We start from the raw sequence: 18,505 nt of genomic DNA on the forward strand, positions 1-18,505 counted from the left end.
AAGGCTTCCAAAATTGAGTGACAGCACTGGGATCATGGGTGTGTAGTTTGAATAGAAATGTGTAATATCACATGGTGGAAAACTTAGAGTTTAAGGTTTTAGAATAGAATAACAGATATAAAGCAAGATGGAGGATTTGGGGCTGAGGCTAAGTCCTTTTTTTCCCGCCTTCTTCTTCATGGGTCTGGGTGGTGTTTTGTAATTGGGTAGAAAAATCCGCATTGCGGGCCATGGGTGGTTGGTTATTGGGTTAAAAGTAAAAAAAATTTAGGTGTCACTTCTTAATTGGACAATTTATCCTTAAAGGGACTTGTAGAGAGACAGAGACGGCTCCATTTTTAGTTTGTTAGCCAGAAGTGCTGTAGAACTCTCAGCTTGTGAGACTGTAATACAGATAAGAATTAATAAATATCTGAGTCTGAACAGGAAACAACATCTTGTGCATTTAATCCCGACTCTGGCAGAAAAAAAAGAAGATAAAAGCAACATTTTACAACTCTTAACATGTCCTGACTGGGGGGCACAAGTGTGTGCAGCAGGTGCAGACACCAGCTGCCTAAGACAGCTCTGCCATCAGCTAAGAGAACCCTTGGGAACATTGATTTAAATATTCTTGAGAGCAAACAAACGAAAAGATGGAAAAGAGAAAAACAAGCAATTTGCAGTCACACTGGCAGGACCTTTTATTGACATGAAATGCAGCAAGGAAGTCAAATGAGCAATGAGACATTGACTGTCTTGGTCTTCAGGGGAAAGTCTAACCTCAGACCTGCTTGCCTTTTTCCTTGCATGGCACCAATATACGTCAATATATCTCAGTATATCTCAATATATCTCAATATATCAATATCTTATATTCTCTCCACAGGTAACCTGAATACAGAGTCTTAAGTTGGAATGCTTTCTACAGTTGCAGCCTCCAGACTTTTCCTTGCAAGCCCTGAACACGTACCTGGAGGGAGATCTGCCAGCTCAGCTGCTCCAGCTCCACCTGCCAAGGCAAGAGCTGCTGAACTGCTAAACTGCTTCAGACAGGTGAAGCATCCTTCAGAATCTTGGAGTGAGAAAATATTCCCTGCCTTTCTAGATAGCCTGCTTCGATATTTAACATAACCTCTTTATATCTAACATAAATACAAGAAAATAGCTTGTTTCAAATTCAGGGACATGAATAGAATAGAAACTGCTAAATATTGAGGGGTTTTACCTATTCCAATAATTCCTGCTGAAACTCCAGATTTCTGTGCATTAAATCCTCATGTTCCAGTTTATGTGCAGCACTGAAGAATGCAGAATCATGCATTATGCAAGATTCTGTCCCTGTTTGTACTGTAGGCACCATGAATATTGGGAGCTCTCCTTCACTCCTACTTCATGGTTTATTTTTGGTCGATCACTTAATGAAATTTCACTCTCTTCTCTCCTGTAAAATTATTTCCTCTGGAGCTAACAGCTTTGTTTTATCAGCACAACAGTAAATATTCCATAACAGAAGCCTTCCAGGCAGACCTGATTTTATTCTGCTAAGTTTTGCTGCGTGCTGACACTGGAGAATCTCTGCAGGACACAACCTCTGCGTGCCACTGATGTACTGAAACCATCCCTTGTGCACTCTGTGTGCAATCCAGAAAAAAACCCAAGCTGAGGAAAACCACCCCCTCACCCAGCAGGCACAAAACCTCAGCTATCAGATGATTTTTTTACTTGCAAGACCAAAGATTGCCAAGCCCGCTGTGGCCCTTGCTGCCTGCCCAGCGCAATGACAACGTCGGTGTCAGAGCTGTGGGATGAGGGAAGGGCTCCCTGCCAAAACGGGAGGGTGAATCTGAGTGATGATCATGCTCAGGCAGGGAATTGAACAGCCCTTCACTGCTGTGCTGGGCAGGACTTTGGGGTTTTCTCTCTATCCAACAGCCTCAGCACTGAAGCTACGGCTTTATTCAACGCCAAGTTCTTGACTCAAGGACTGGTCCCACTCTTGATCAGACAGCACATCCTTCCCCAGGCCCTAAATGTAACACCTCTTTCCCTTCTACTTGAATCACATAATAAATGAAAAAAGCAGTTTGCTTTGCAAACAACAAAGAGGCCAGGAATCTTTTTTTTTCTCCATTTAACAAGCTCAGCCAGAGTAGCAAAAATGTCTTCATTGCATTTCTCTAGATTTAAACCACACTTTCTTAGATGCTCAGTTGCTTCACAGTTGACTTGTTTTCTTTGCTTTGGTTGTCTATTTCTTGCAGTGCAACCACTCAGCCAAGTGAAAATCCTTAGATCTATTTCCCTGTGCTTTAAATAGCTTTTCAAATTTTTCTTTTAATTAAGACTTTGCTTCAACTCTTAATAATCTGATCTGAAAACACCACCCTGCAAACAGTAAAAATCATGAGCTTGTTTACAGAACTTAAAGGTGTGGCATTTTTTTAATTTTAAATAACACTTTGACTGATTTGCATCTCTGTTCTCCCCAGCCCATTCAGCTCCTCCTGCAGGGGGCTCAGGGCCCTGCCCCAAACACTCCTGAGGGTTGGGATGTGTGGGGCAGCCTTTGCTCCTGGGGCTGGAGATGGCAACGAGCAGCCCCTGTGATTACCAAGCTGCAGCTCCTAACAAACAGGAAAGTTACACTTCCACATTTTCTCTCAAATCAAAATAGAAAAAGCAAGTTTCTTTGTCCCATTCTCAATTTTGAAAGAAATAATAGAAACACAGCTAAATAGCAGCTATACTGTAAGGTGAACTATTTTATACAGTACAAGAGTTTCTCATTTACTTTGAGTTAACCACTGTTCAGCCAAGATATATTAATACAAGATATATATATATATAGGGAAATAAAATTTAAATTTATAATTAAGGATATTAGACAATGTGCTTTGCACTATTGAGACCTTTATTAGTCCAGTAGCCACTTTTTAAATAGATATATCTAGGGAACTCTTAGAAGGTCTGCAGAGCTTTTATTCATGAAAAAAAAAGTAAGGTTAACACCTTAATTTGTACTTTAAACTCTCATAAAGATTATAGGGGAATTACAATTCTTTACAGGGCACCACTTATTTACTATAAGATTGTTTTCCTTACTCAGAGCCTCCAGATATTTGACAAGTCACAAATAAAAGAGCATTAATGCATCCCCTTGAACTACAAGGTGCAGTGTTAAACTACAACATCCCTTTTGTTTTGTTGTTTGATAAGGCTTTGGAAGGCACAGAATTGCCACAGGGAAAAGCTGAAATAAAGGCTCCAGATCAAACTGCTGCTTTCAGGTTTGAAAAAGGCAGTGCACACCTTAATAAAACTTTGACAGGTCCAGTCTTTACAGTCTGTGTGGTTTTGGTATCCTGCACATGGTGATGTCTTTCAGGCCTTTAAAAAATTCTGCTTTTAAAAATTACTGACACATGGTGCAGTAAAAAGTGGTCAAGTGTTACAGAAAAAACAGATTATAAACTGCTTGTTAATAAACTGATAGAGCCTAAAACAGATTATATCATAAACATGTCAAGGGCCTGAAAGTTTCCAACAGGAATATTTACTAAAAATGCATATTTTAAGTTGGTTGGAAGAAACATCTTTCATTGTGATTCAAATATCTTAACATTACACATTTGTATAACATTTGTATAAGCAAACCTTTTGAAGGTAAAACATTTTTAATGAAATAAAGCAGGCAAAAGCTCTACATTTCCTACTTGTGGCCACTAACTGAGTGTGAATCTTTTACCTTTCTTTTCACTGCTGTCTTTCAGACTCTTCCTGTGTAGCCACTTATGTGGCTCCTCTGCAGCTCTTTGGGACCAAGGGGTTTGGTGTTGAGGACCAAGAAACCAATTCCCAAATAGTTTTTAGCACAAGTGGAATAATTTAAAACAGATTGAAAGATGTGAGATGAACAATAAAATATAAAGCCCTAAACTTTATGTAAAGGGTGAAATAGAATAACTTCACACACCATGATCAGGCAGCACTTAGTGACAAATTCGGAATCTAAAATGTATTTACATTTTAATACCAATTTAACTAATGTGAAAACTACAGATATCTTCATTTTTATCTAAAGGAAGTCAAACATGGTAAAATGCATAATGAAATAGTTCAGTTGCACAGAATGATACTGAACAAGCCCAACTAACCCTGATTTTAAAATACTACAGAAAGAACTAATAAAAAATATAGATGAAGATAGACCTACAAGTCAAAAATAAATTCTAAGTGCTAAATACTCTGGGAATCAGCAGAGTTAAGCTCTTTCTGTCCTACATCCATAGCATTGACATTGTTAAGGCTCCACATGTTACATCTGAGGTTGATTTTCTGAATTCACTTGGCTGGCTAAGAAAAAAGAAGAGTTTTCTGCTTGCCAGTCCCGAGCAGAGTTACAGAAGGAAACACCCTGGTTGGGTGCCTTATCATAAATAATCAAAGGCCAGTTCTGATGTCACATGGAAGATGGTCCAATCCTGCCCACTCAAACCCACAGCCCGTCTGATTCTGGAAATGTCAGTCTGATTCTGACTCTGACTCTGGGGTCCAGCACCAGCAGGGGCCCTGGCACACCTGCACATGCTGCCTTGGCTCAGCTAAAAAACCTAAATACTTACTTGGACTTCAAAATTCATGTTCTCCAAAAATTTCTGGTTCATAGTCTCTGCAAATTTGTTGATGGCTCTCAAGAAGACCCTGAAAAACAGAAAGCAGTGGTGCAGATAAATGGATGTATCCTCTGGCACTCAATAGCCACTGTGTGTGACACTGGTGCCAGCACATGTGGCACTGAACACACTGGGAGCATCACACATGAGCACAGCAGTGACAATCTGTACAGTGGCACGGGATTTAAAGTGTTACCCATAAAAATAATTACACAGTTGTCAAAAAGTTTCTCCACCTCTGCTGGAAAAGTCAGACAATAGAATTTTGTTCCCCCTGCTGCACACTCTGCTGCATTCCTGAGAAAACAGAGCAATTCTTTCAAATCCAATGTCACCTTCTGCCAAGCCCAGATCTCTCTCAAGGGTGGCATCACCTCCTCTCGGGGTCTGGCAGCTCCTGGGCTCACATCATGAGTTAGGAGCTGCCACTCCAAAGATATTAATGCAGCTTTTCACCTTTCTTACAGGTGGGGAGGGCAGGACACCTCTGCCCACCTTCTTCCCCAGGTGGATTATAAAAAGATTCCAAACAGTGAAAATACACATTCAAAATACTGTACAGTTACTTCTTCCATGAGTAAGAGCATAAACATTACCCCTCCAGCCTGAAATGCAGCACCTATTTAAGCTCTTGATTAATGCAGCATGATTAAGTCATGTTTCTAAAGCTCATTTCTTTGTCTGACTTCCCAGCACGGGATATTTGTAAAACAAAAATCAATTGTATCTTTAAATATTTATAAAGTTTATTTTAATAATTCAGTTGTTTTCAAAATTGGAAATTGACTGAAAGTGATCATTTGCCTCTGCTTCATATGTAATTTTTTTACAGCTATTAAGTGGAAATATTTCTACAGGAAACACTGTAGGGGCAAACAGAAAGGTGAACATAAGGGAAAACCAACCCTAATTGTTCAAATATAATGATTGGCTGTCAACTGGATATTCCCAGTCAGGAGAAAAAATCTAATAGTTACAACAGCCAGGTCCAGAAATCCATTTCATTTCAGTGATTAGCAACATCAGAGAAAGCAATAATTCCATAATTAGGATTATCAGCAAAAGATTAGGACACCACAGGATATCCATATGTTACAGTCAAAGGAATGCTGTGTCTTTGTGCTGGATTCTCTGTGTTGTTTTAGTGTCCCATCTCAAATGGATAAACAAATAGAAAAAGAAAGAAGAGAGAAGAAAGCATGCAAATAATTGTGACAGAGAAATGATCCTCAGTCGGGGACACAGCAACAGAGGAGGGAGGTGACAGGAGCTATGAAATCAAAAGTATGTGGAGATGAGAGCCTGAGTGCTCACAGGGAGGCATCAGAGAGCCCTGAACACAGCCAGGATGTGCACCCAGAATAAGCAAACCCAGTTCTGGGTTAGCCTTGCTCAACCCTGCAGCTCATTGCTGCAGGATGCTGCATGCCTGAATTTTAGACTGGCTCAGAAGTGATCAGACACATCAAAGACCAAACCTAAGGGAGGACAATTAAATGCCATTGGGCACTGGAGGCTGGTAGAACACAACAAACGAGCTGTTGTTCCCCTGGCAGCCCTCTATGAGCCACTGGAGAAACAGAACAGTCAGGGAAAGGAGTTTTAGTCTAATCACAAAAAAAAAAATAAAAGAAAAAGAAAAAAAAATCAGAAGGGCTAAGTTCAGTTTCTTAATGAGGGAGGTAAAGCAAAAGTTCAGCTTTTGCCAAGCTTCCAACAGGAGATCCCACTTAACCACTGAGCAATCCCCCAGAGGAGTCCCTGCTTCATTAGAGCAGTGAATGGTTGGAGTGAGATCCCTTCTTGTGGGTGAGGTTCTCCAGGAGGAAAATGTTCTTTGCAAAAACCAAAAGAAGAATTTCTTTCCATCCATGTAACATTCCCCTGTATTGCTGATGGGAGCAAGGAAATACAGTAATTATGCACGTTGTCCCATCCTGCCAAGTCCTTTTTTGTTCAGGTGGCCAGAGGGCTGCTGCAGGAGCCGTGGCAGGGGAGGTAATAAATTTCTGATGGTGCTGTCATTCACAGCTTCATCCCACACAGCTTCCTCCCCGTGGTCCAGGGCACCCTCTGAGCTCATCTTCCAGCTCTGGCTCAGCTAATCTCGCCAGCTGATTTGTGACAAGCCATGCAGCATCAAATCTCCTCCAGCTCAAGAAATCTAATTCTGCTCAGTGCTGCCCTTGCAGGCTGTCACTGCCCTGCTGAACACCTTGTGCACACTCACAGGGCTGCCCTGTGCCCCCACTGCCACTTCCCAGCCTTTGCCACCTTGATGTGATCAACCCCGAAATGTGATTCCTGCTGAAAGCTGTCCCACACTGCCCACGAGCAAATAAACACATCCTTCCCCAAAGCTCCATCACATGGGGACATTTATCTCCTCCAAGCTGCCTGATACTTGACACAAACAGTTTAAAATGCTGCAAATAAAGGGGATTCTAGAAGAGTGATTTATTTTAGGCAGCACAAAATCCCACACTGCTCGGCAGAATCAAGACAGGTTATTCTGTGTCATCATCATCATCATTATTCTTCTGAAGAGGAATTTTAGGTCAAGGCCTTTTCAGTTTTCTGTAGCTCTGTATTGCTCTAGACCCTTGGATTCACAAAGTTTATTTCTTGCCAACTCACATAAGCAAGTTCTTGAGCTCCAGCTGCTCAGGGAGAGCATTTCCCTTCACTCAGAGCTTTTGGCTGGAGCAGGAGGGGGTGCCTTCCATTTCTGAGGCTTTTTTAATTCTCAGATTCTGTGCATTTCCACACTGCTCCAACACCATGGTGAAACACATCTCTTAAATATCTAGTTTAGGCAGACTCTGGTATAATCTGGTGCTAGTAACTTTTCTTGAATAAAAAAATCCCAAACTTTTCAGTACTTCACTCTTTAAACAGAAATATCATGCAAGATAGAATGGAATTATAAGTGGAAATCTATTTCCTAATATGGACATATTACTGGGTATAATAAAAATTTTTGTGAAGAGCTTGTGGTTTTCTTTTAGCCATACAGAAAAACCTCAAGGACACCTAAGAAATACTGAGGTATTTAATGCCCAGTAGGAATCACAGAAAATATTAAAAATATTTACAGGTTTCTATACAATATAGTTATATGTAAACTGTCTTCTGTAAATATCCCTTTCACTCTCCCAAATATTTTTATCTGACAGACTGGGATGACACATTTTCAGGGAGCATGCAATATTTCCAGGCTGTCAAGTTCCAAATATTTTCATGCATTTGTATTTTGCCTAAAGGGTGTATCTATTCCTGTCATTGGGAGTCACTTAGGCAGTGGTTTGAATGCTATTCCTGGCTCCTGCCAATGCCTCAATGATTTCACTGTCCTGCCTCAGTCTCCACTTTCACCAAAAAGGGGCATTAATTAAGTAGCCACAAGTATGAAAATACACAGGTACTTGTAAAACAGTGCAAGATTCTGATTAAAGAAAAAGAGAAAATATAATTTTAAACACTAATCTTTAAAGACTTAAATTAAATTGTCACATTTTCAATTAGTTTTAATGAAACAATAACTTTTCTACAGTCACTATAGAATTAATTTCTTATCAGTTTAAATAATTGTGATCTAAAATTGCTGAAATTCCTTTATCCACAATAAAGTCAAAGATATTTCCTGAGTTTATGAGGATTGATGCTTCTAATGCACAGCTCATATAAAACTCTTGGGCATGAAGATTTATGGAAGATCTTCAAAGTCCAAAGTCTCTGGGCTAAATCTGGGTATTAAAACGCAGGGTTTTGGCTTAGGACAGCAACAAAATTGCCATGGTTCAACTGTTTCCTCTCTCTGAATTTCCTGCTGCTTCGGCTTTACTTTATTGTATTGTCAGAGACATTTGTTAAAAATTTTGGCTGGAAAGAGAGCCCAAAGGACAGGAACCTGTGCAGCTGTACTGAGTTTCACACACTGAGATGTCTGTTCCAAACAGGGCAGAACAGTACCTTAAGTAACACAGAGAAATCATTTAAGAGAGAAAAAACTGAGAATTCATGTCACCCTAAGATGAAAATTTGATTTCAAGCTGATTCTCCCTCAAAATAAAACAGAGGGATTGAGATGGAGCAAGCAAAGAATTCTGTATTCATAAACAACATCTTAATCAAAACAGGATTTCAAGGCTTTTTCTCAGAAGATGATGATTTTGTCTAACAGTAAAATAGGTCTACATGTTGTCCTTGCTTTTGAAGTGTAAATAGGTAATAAACCTAAAATTCAGATCTGCAACTCTAAGTTATTTTTAGCAAGCCAGTTAGAATTGCTACATTATCTTCTTGCAACATAAAACAAAGAGAGGATTTAATAAAACAAAGAAACAAACAGACACCACTCCCCAAACCCAGACAAAACCTTAAATTCACATTGCCTATTCTAAGGTGGCTTTGCAGAAGCTGGTCTTTTCCTGCACCTTGTTCCAAACAGAGAACACTTCTGGGTTCACAACATGACTTGGGGAAAGGTGCATAAATCAGATCCAGCATTAGAAACATTTCCAAAATAATGAACTGACTTTTCCTCAGACTCTTCAGCTGAATTCTTTTAAAGCAGTGCCCAACTGCAGTGAGATGCTCTTCACATGACTAAAATCTGTGAGCTCACTGCTTCAGCTCTGAGATGAGTAACCCAGATCCCGAGGTGCAGGCTGAATGAATTCACTCAGGTATTTATGAGCATCAACTCAACTCCTGCTTGCCATGGCTCCTCACCCCGTGACTGCACTGATGTAGTGACAGGTGGAAAAAATGAATCAAGTATGAACTTCTACTGGATAATCAGACACAGAAAAATAAAGTTTAAAAGAGTGTATTTCCTGTGTTGTGAAAACTTATTCAAAGAAACCATTGAAATGATGGCATATATGGAGTTTTTTAAGCAACATCTAAAAGCCAGTGAAGGCATGGATAGTTTTTACAATTCAGAACTTCTTCCCACAAACCCTAAGTGCTTCTCCTTCAGAGAGTTTGGAAACTCCTTCAGAGCTTCCTTCAGAAAGTACAAAATTCAAGCCAGAAGGAGTTACACTAATTTCACTGTTTTTTGTAATCCCCAAAACTGATCAATCAGCACTTTCATCAGTGAATTCTCTACTTGAACACACGAAGAATATGAGAGAGGTTCTTGCAAACCCTGGAGGATGTAAACTCTCTTATTTTTAAAGATCTTTTCTGAGTTTGGATAGTTTGGATAATTGGCCATTACGCCAATTCTGTGAGATCTGGAGCAGAGAATAGCAGAGCCAAAATAATACTTATACATAATTTATATCAACTTCTTGGGATCATCCTCATAAAAAGTTGTGCAGAAGACACCTGATGGGAACTGTAACAAGGCAAACACAAGGGAAAAGCAGCTGAAATCAAATGATTCTCCTGTGGTTTCTGTCACCTTTTCTCTTCCTTGCTGTGTGCAGAACATGCAGAAAAGACACGTTCCAGAATGAGAAGATTCCAAGGGTGGGTCAAACCCCAGTGCTGGTCATTGTCAAGGACTGCAACAGTGAATGGCAGCTATGAACTAAAGCTGGGAGGTACAAGATGCTCAGAAGAGAGAGCAGAGGAGCAATCAGTGCAACAGGAGAGGCTAAAACACACAGGTACTGCGGGTGAAATAACAGAAATCTTCACAAAGCAGCAGCAGAAATTATCTCCTAATAACACAGCAATCACTGATTGAGAAATGAAGGGTAATGCAAGATGGAAACAATATTTAAAAACCTTGTGGCAACATGAAATCTAGTTATGAAGAGCACAATAATGGCAACACTTGGGAAGAAATCCACTTCCATGGTAACTGGAAAAATATGGCCAGTGGCACAAAGAAAGGAGAATAATTTCATCATATTTCTTCCTTGTGTCAACCCTGCCTCGCTACAGACTGAGGAATAATTTCTTGAACCATTCATATTGAATTGTAATGATAAAGCAACTGCCATATTCCCAAATTCTTTTGCAATGTACACCCAGAGTGTAACTAAATCACACAGTCAGAAAGCAACTGCCTCAAAAAGGCTGTGCCCCAGCTGCTCCTGTCTCAGTTATAACTTGGGGGCTTCTCTCAATTACACATCGTGGTTTTCCTCACTAGCATTGTTTGAAAATTTACATTAAACAGCTATGCCAAGCATGCAGAATCCTGCATGCATAACATCCAGAGTTACTCTGACTGCAGCACAGTGAACTCCCAGAGAAAGTCAGGAATGTGCAGTGCCTGTGTGCCAGATAAGCCAGCTTTCCTTGTGAGACCCTTGACCTGGCCAACAGGCTCCTTGTATGTGGCTTTTCCTTCAGCATCTACCCAAAACATGCTTTAGACACTGTGTAGCTCTCATTGAGGAACCAAAATACATTTTCAAGTCTGCATATTAGGTGCACATTTTAGGCCAAACTCCTGAAAATGGGTGTTTTGAATGCTTTAAGGAACTTCATAGCTTGAAAATGAAAAGTACAAAGAGCTGCCTGAATGTGCTCGAAGGAAATCAGCTGGAGAGGTTTCAGTGCTTCATTACTTTCAGTAATTTTGCTTATATTGTGACTTTCTTCTCACTTCTGTCTCCTTTGCTTTTCTGTGCATTCCAGACAATTTTTTGCATAGTAGAAGTATTCTGAATTAATGAAAAAATTAGCAATCACTTGCTGTCTTTAGTGCTAATCAAGAATGGGAATCAGACACAAAGCTGAAACCCTGTTCTTAAAGATGAATGTAATGTCTTAACGTGGTTGTGTCAGGATGTCACACACGAATAAACTCCCACAGCCTTCACTTTTGAAGGAAGTTTGAATTGATATTGTGTAATTACTTCTCCATTCTGCCACTGATTTTCCCTGCATTGAACCAGCAGACCATGAATTTTAAAAGAGATGATTATGCAGCAAATACATAATACACCAGCAGGGTTATTTTGTGATGCTTCTGGTAAAAAAAATATGAAAATTAACTGTTCAAAATAAAGTTAAATACAAGGAAATTGCACATATTTTATTTCCTCAGAATCTCTAATTAGATGAAGTTCTGGTCAAAGTTGCTCAGAATGGGGAACACAGAAGGATTGCTCAATTTCACTTACAACTAATGAAAATTATGTGTATTGAAATTTTAGTCTTTTCTGTAGAGACATAGAACACTTTGTGTGGGGAATCTCTTCAATGTTTTTTACTCATTTGCACTTTTTCTACAGAGGGGAAAATACTCCTCGTTGTCTTAATCCCCAGCTGTTTTATTAAAATTAAAATACTTGAAAACATTTTATAACAGGCCACATAGCAAAGAACCTTAGGGATTTCTATCTGCAAGTCAAAGTTGTATCTAGGAAAGCAACAGTTGATCTCACTGACTTCCTGAGAATATCAAATTACCAATTTTTTGTGTGTGTGTGGAGTTGTTCTCTCCACTGAGGACTTTTCTCTTAGTTCAGTCTGGGAGTGTGAGCATCCCAGCAGCTGACAGCAGGAAAGATGAGACACTGCAGTGGGAGTGGGGATGGGACTGCTCCCTGCACGTTTCCACTCTGCATTTCAGATAAAAGATGAAATAAATGACTGCAGGTAAAACCTAGCAGGCATCCACTCTGTGCCACGATGGGCAGCTGCCTCCGTGGCTGGGCAGATTTTCTGCTGCAGCCACCACACCAGGGAGCGCTTGCATTCCTGGTAATTCCTGTTATCCTACACAGGTAACACCCAGCAACAGGCAGAGTTAGTGCACGAGAGGCATCTTGGTGCTGGGAGGGTGCAGGGATGCAAGGCAGGGTGACACGGACACGGGCAGATTTAATGGTCAAGAGATGCAAATTTGAGAACACATTATGTACCAAATACTCCAGCATGGGAAACAATAAAGAAATAAATTTTCCTCTGAAAGGAACTTTATATAAACAGGGAAACTGCATTTCATAACAAGGACATTTTCAGTCTCATAACAAAGCCAAACTGTCCAAGGACATATCCTATCACTGTACACAATTAAATCAATGACTAAACAGTAACATTTGTTTGCATTTGTTATAATACCTTATTTACCCTTTTCTGCAACTGTGCATAAAAGGATATTTTTGTTAGACATTTATACTTGTTGCAGAAAATATTTTTTCATACATTAAAATTACAAAGTTCTGCCATGTGCCATAAGCCTGTGTATAAATGTGTTCTGCTCCCCTGAAAATTCAAGCCCTTACAAAAACAACAGTATTTCTATAAGAAGATGTTTAAATCAGTCAAAAGTTGCAGAGGAAAATAAGATCAAAGAAAAGAGATACTTGTATGCAGCAGAACAGCCTTCTAAATTCTGCCTTATTTGCACAAAATAAACCATAACACGTCATCCAAACTTAGTTACATAAATGAATCAGCTTTCAAGGTAAAACTAACCTAAACTATTCATTTGGGGGTTGGTATGGGGTTTTGCTTTGTTTCTTTGTTTTTTAAATATGATACATTTTATTTCCATCAATAGATAAATGGAAGACTGAGAAGCAGCTCAAATATTTTAATTAATTTGAGGTTTTTCTCTCTTTCAACTTGAGTTCATTGAATCACAGAATGATTTGGGTTGGAAGAGATCTTAAAGCTCATTTCTCTCCATCCTCTGCCATGGGCAGGGACACCTTCCTTTGGGACAGATTGCTCCAAGTCCTGTCCAACCTGGCTTTGAACACTTATTCCAAGGTTGTGTTCAGGACCATGCATACATATGTGCCAAAAAAAAAGTTTTTGAGGTGCCACAGAGACATTCTCTGGTGATCTATGGGAAGAAAAACACAAAACAAACCCCAACAAAACCCAGGCCTGGAATCCCTACTGTTCTCTAGACCAGAAGTCTCAGCAGTCCCTTGCTGGGCACCCAAGAGGAATTTCCTCTGCCTGCCCTCGCTGCCTGGCCAGGGCCAGGAGAGCTGAGAGAGCCCCAGCCCTGCAGGCTGAGGAGTGCGGGGGAGCCTGGGGCTGCAGGTGACACTGAAGGCACAGGGAGCTTTGCCTGAATTAATAACAGAGCTCCAAGAGTGAGCTCCGTGAGAACCACGTCTGGAGGGTGTTACAGAGCAGTTCATCTGCAAGTAAGCAGCTATTTTTAGTATGTATAATGAAAGAAAATTGACAACAATTCCAGCTCTTTTGCCAAATACCTGCAGTGCTAAACCTTTCAAGTTAGACTTAAAAAGCACTGGGGAAGACTTGACTCTGACAGATGTCTGAAAACACTCAGATACACAGGTAATGAAAACATATTTTAGAAAAAGCTGAACTAGTGGTGTTAGAAAATACCCTACAGTGTTATCTTGCAGGAGTTTTTTCAGTGAGTAAGATCTGACCTTGACATGTGCTGGTGAAACCCTGTTTCCATTTCTTATTAAATACCTCCAAATAGTGTGAGCAAAGAAGGTTCCAAGCCCAACCCAAATGGACATGCAAACAACCCAAGTGCTCACTAAGCCACTCCAGACTGGACACCAGCCTGATCCTAGGTACTCATTGTGATAAAATCAAATTCTTTCAGACTCCTGTGAGGAATTTCAATTTCAAAGCCCAGAGGACAAGGGAAGGGATGTGAACCCTTTCCCTGTAGTTGCTAACCCTGCTAACTGTTCCTTTTACTCAGCGAATCTGACTCCCCATGCACTTCATGTTGACAATAAAGTACATGAATTTCCTGGTAGAAATTATATCTCTCTAAATTAAAATTATGAACAGCTGAAGGATAAACAGACTACACGGTATTAGCTAAACCAGCTGAGCATTTCCCCACAAATGCCATGTACTTAGGAGTTACTGCTTTTAATAAGTTAATAGCCAATATCTAAGTGTCATGAGTGGAATAAAGTGCACTTACAAGCAGTAGTAACTAATAAGAAGAACGCAGTAAGCAACTTTAATTAGAACAAAAGTTAATTAAATTCACCATTGAGGATCATAAAAGCAACTCAGATATTATATCCTCACGACCTCAATGATGATGTTACTGTTTCCCAAAGTGTTCTGCCCTATCTAGCATGCCATAAAAAAGTGTTGTTTCCATCTTGCTGCTAATGGAAGGGGGAGAAAAACAGGAAAAAGAAAAGGTATTTCATTATTTCATTATTTCATTCCTCTTTTTCATTCTCTGCTGCTAGCTGAATACTGCCTGTCACACACAGCCTCTGCCTCCCTCAAAAGTGCTTTGGGATGAGCATGCCTGGGAAGCAGAGAGCACATTGTTTATCACAGTGATTTAAAGTAATTTGAGTTAAATCCTTCCCTCCTGATACAGGCAAAGATCGATCAGTAAGCTTTGTCAATTAAGCTTCTACTCCAAATCTTTCAACTCACCCACCAGAATTTCTCCTGGACAAGAGTGTGCCCATTCTCCCTTCCTTGGGACCCTGTAAGGAGCCGTTTTCTCATTGCGTGCCCCCATCTATGCCAAACATCAAACTTTCAGCTGAAATAGCCCTGATATCATTCAGGCCCTGCCCATTTTTACTTCCAGATTCCAGGAATTGGGGTGTGCTGCTCAGCAAACAGGACCAGACCTGCAGTGCTGGTGATGCTCTCCCCTCTCCTCTGCTCTCTGTGTATGTACTGATTTCACATCTCTGTGCTGCAGCCCCTGCTACAACAAAACTCCAATTCCCCTTCCTTGCAAGCCCCCAAACACACAGGATCAGGCAGGGCAGCCTGCCAGGCTGTGCTGCACACCCTGGGGCACAGGTGCCAGCAGCCACCCCCTGCCACACCACAGATGTGCCCCACAGCCCTCACCAGGCTCTCTGCAAATGCAGCAAGGGGAGACTCGGGGCAAAACACCTCCTCCAGGGAGTCAAAACCTGCATGGAGCCTCCTGCTCACTACAGGGGAACAGAGAATGCAAAACTTGCACTGTGCTGATATTGCTCTTGTTTGGTGTGTTGGGGTTTTGTTTAATTGTCTTGTCTTCTCTCAGTGTTATTATAAGAGACCTAAGCCTGATCCCCTGTGACTTTTTCGCTGCTACTTCTCTGGTTTGTGGTGAAGAATGTTAACAAGGAAAATATAGAAAACTAAATTAGTCTTCAATTTATTTTGTAGAAAATTCATTCCCTAAAAAAAAACCCCAACACAACTCAAAGAAAAAAAACAAAACAAATTTCTATAAAGACTGATAAAAATCCTCCCTCTCAGTTGTTGATATAACATAAAATTAAGATATAAAGTAAGATCAATAACTCATTTCCTTATGATTCCAGAGAACAGCAATATAATCAAGGAGTATAAACAGCGCCAAGTTATTTTAGGTAAGCAATGTGTTTACAGGAGAACTATTAAATAGTTTCTAAACAATATTTTTTTAATGCTGGCTTATTCCTTTACATATGATAAAGCTTAGAGCGACAAAACCTGCCTGGAACAACTTGTCCACAGAGCTCAGAGTCATTAGGAGGCACATCAATACACACACAGAGTGCCCCAAAGCAATTTTTCCTGTCAGGACCTGACTGAATACAAACACCACCAGGTGAAGCCCCAAGTCCCAAGACATTCTTTGAGCAATGATACTTCCTACTCTCACAGAATAAAATAATCCTACACTTGTGGACAATCCAGGTGTCAGCAGCATTTTCTAGATATGAGAAACAGTTTTACATATGACAGGTTTGGTGTGCTGACATGTGCCAGATGATTGTAGGTAGTTTAGTATTAAACTGTTATTTTTTAGAGTAATCCTTGCTACATCAAAACTAATTGCAATCACAGCAGCAGCAACATAAGATTGTGCAAGGAGTTGGATTTTACCTGAGAGGCTAAACACTGGCTCAGACAGAAAACCACGAGGGATGAAACTCCTGTAATGTACAAAATATGACCTGAATTTACACACTTGTCCCTGCCCACCTTGGAAGAGGGGTCAGGGGACCCTCTGCACGGTCACTAATGTCCATAAGTGACACAGTGAGGTTTGGACACCTGACTACAACCATCACTACCCACTGGAACACAAGCTTCACTTTTGAATCACAGAATGTAAAAAAAAAAAAGCCCCAAACAACCTTTTAATTTAACATAATGACATTCAAATACTAGATTAAAATGTATCCAGTATTGAAATCTGATATCACAAAACTGTACATTTTATTGACAAATCTTATATCTTTTCCTCAAGACTGAGCACTCTCAGGAGATGATCAACTTTATTGAGTATCCTCGGTCCTCTCTTTTAAAAAGTGCAAGAATTGTGTAACTGTAACATTTCAAATTGTATCTGTGGACTAAGCTCACTCCAGCCTGTGCACTTTTGATACTTAACTCTTAGATCTTTCCCTCTGCAACTTCTGGAAAACTCAGGGTTACCATCATCTCTACAAAACTAAAATAAATATAATACAGGTGACTGTCAACAGAAGTCTTGCTTAAAAGGTATATTCACTTTGTAACACAATCCAGCATCTAAACTCAAAGTGTTTCTTTGAAAACAAGAAGCCAGAACAAGTTCAGCAGTACAGGTAACATACAAATAGATAAATAAATAAAAGTAAGTAATTTTCCATTTTAAGTGGACTTAAAGCACAGGCAAGAAGCCATTTAACGGATTGTTCCAGATGAACTTGGCAATCCCCAGACTGGAATGATAAAGTAATCCTAGACTGCACTGACCCCTTTTGTAGGATTTGGAGTGAGTCACTCTCCAGAAGAACAAGGAACAGGAGCCCTGGTGCTGCCCTGCTCACCTGTTCTGCACCATGCTCATGGCCATCCAGTCCGAGGGGTAAACGTTCTTCCCAATGAGCTCCTTGAACATGATGAACGTTTCCATCAAGAAGTCCTGGAAGAACAAAACCTTGCAGTCAGGCTGGGGCTGTGCAATGTGCACCTGGAAGGGTTTCTGTGGGGTTAAGGAGCCAAGAGGGGGCTTTGCTCTCAGTGAAGTCGAGACAAGAACTCCTGGTGTAAATCTGTGTTTGGAGCTAAAGTCCTGTAGAACAGCAAAGATTCCAAAAGGAAGCTAAAAGCCAGCACATTAAAGTCATTATACTGGGCTGTTTATTTACTGGGAAAATAGAAGGCATACATAAATGGAAAGAAAAATTTGTAGTGCTTCTGAGTAAAGTTTGATATTTTTTATGAATTAGTCTCACTATGCATAAGAATTAGTACGTTTGAAAAATACAGGATTTTTTCATTTTTTTACTCCATTTAGTCCATACTTAAAATTCATTTATGGCACCACTCTGACTTTAAGAAAGGAAGGAAAATGATCAGTTCTTGACAAGTGCAGATATTCTCCTTGGACTAACTGTAGATGTAATCCAAACTTGTGCCACTACCCTGACTTACCTGACAGCTACACCAGGAATGTAAAAGGACACACATAAGACTATGGAAACCTTCTGGTACCATTAAATTCTGACAGAAATAATTTCAATAAAAGGATGCACTACAAGAACAGGGCATTTATTGCATTTAGCTTACAATGTTATTTGCACCAGGAGTAGACTAAAGAGTGAAAATGGAAATGGATCACTGTGTGTGAAGTGTGGAGGAATGTTCAACTAACTGAGGATAAGTTTTGCTGCTGTTTTGTTGTGGGTTTATTCTTCTTCTTTTCCCCTTCCTCAATTACTTATTCTGGATCATTACATCACCACCTTGGTGCCAGGATCAACAGAGAAATTTGTTTCTGTCCAAATTTCTGATTGCAGTGTTGTCCAGTGCCACCATTAGAAGAGGGAGGCAGGGCAATAACACAGAGGCAAAAAAATGCACAGCAAAAGAATTCATTCTAGGAATAATCAGATAAGAAACTCCAGAAAAATCTCTTGATTTTTCACAGGAAATCAAACACTGTAACTATCAACTCCATGGTCACTCAGTACTCA

General features: G+C 40.1%; 1 protein-coding gene across 2 annotated transcripts in view; it reads right to left on the bottom strand.

The window, feature by feature from the left end:
• DOCK2 (dedicator of cytokinesis 2) overlaps positions 1-18,505 on the bottom strand; it is a 158,838-nt gene that overhangs the window by 42,136 nt on the left and 98,197 nt on the right. For both annotated transcript variants that reach the window (XM_063413581.1, XM_063413580.1), the window contains exons 29-30: positions 17,357-17,451; positions 4,605-4,683 (exon numbers count right to left, since the gene is read on the bottom strand). In XM_063413581.1, coding sequence (XP_063269651.1) covers positions 4,605-4,683; positions 17,357-17,451 — 174 coding nt within the window. The remainder of the gene's footprint in view (positions 1-4,604; positions 4,684-17,356; positions 17,452-18,505) is intronic.

Source organism: Prinia subflava, chromosome 16, assembly GCF_021018805.1.
Source record: "Prinia subflava isolate CZ2003 ecotype Zambia chromosome 16, Cam_Psub_1.2, whole genome shotgun sequence".
Taxonomy (NCBI): domain Eukaryota; kingdom Metazoa; phylum Chordata; class Aves; order Passeriformes; family Cisticolidae; genus Prinia; species Prinia subflava.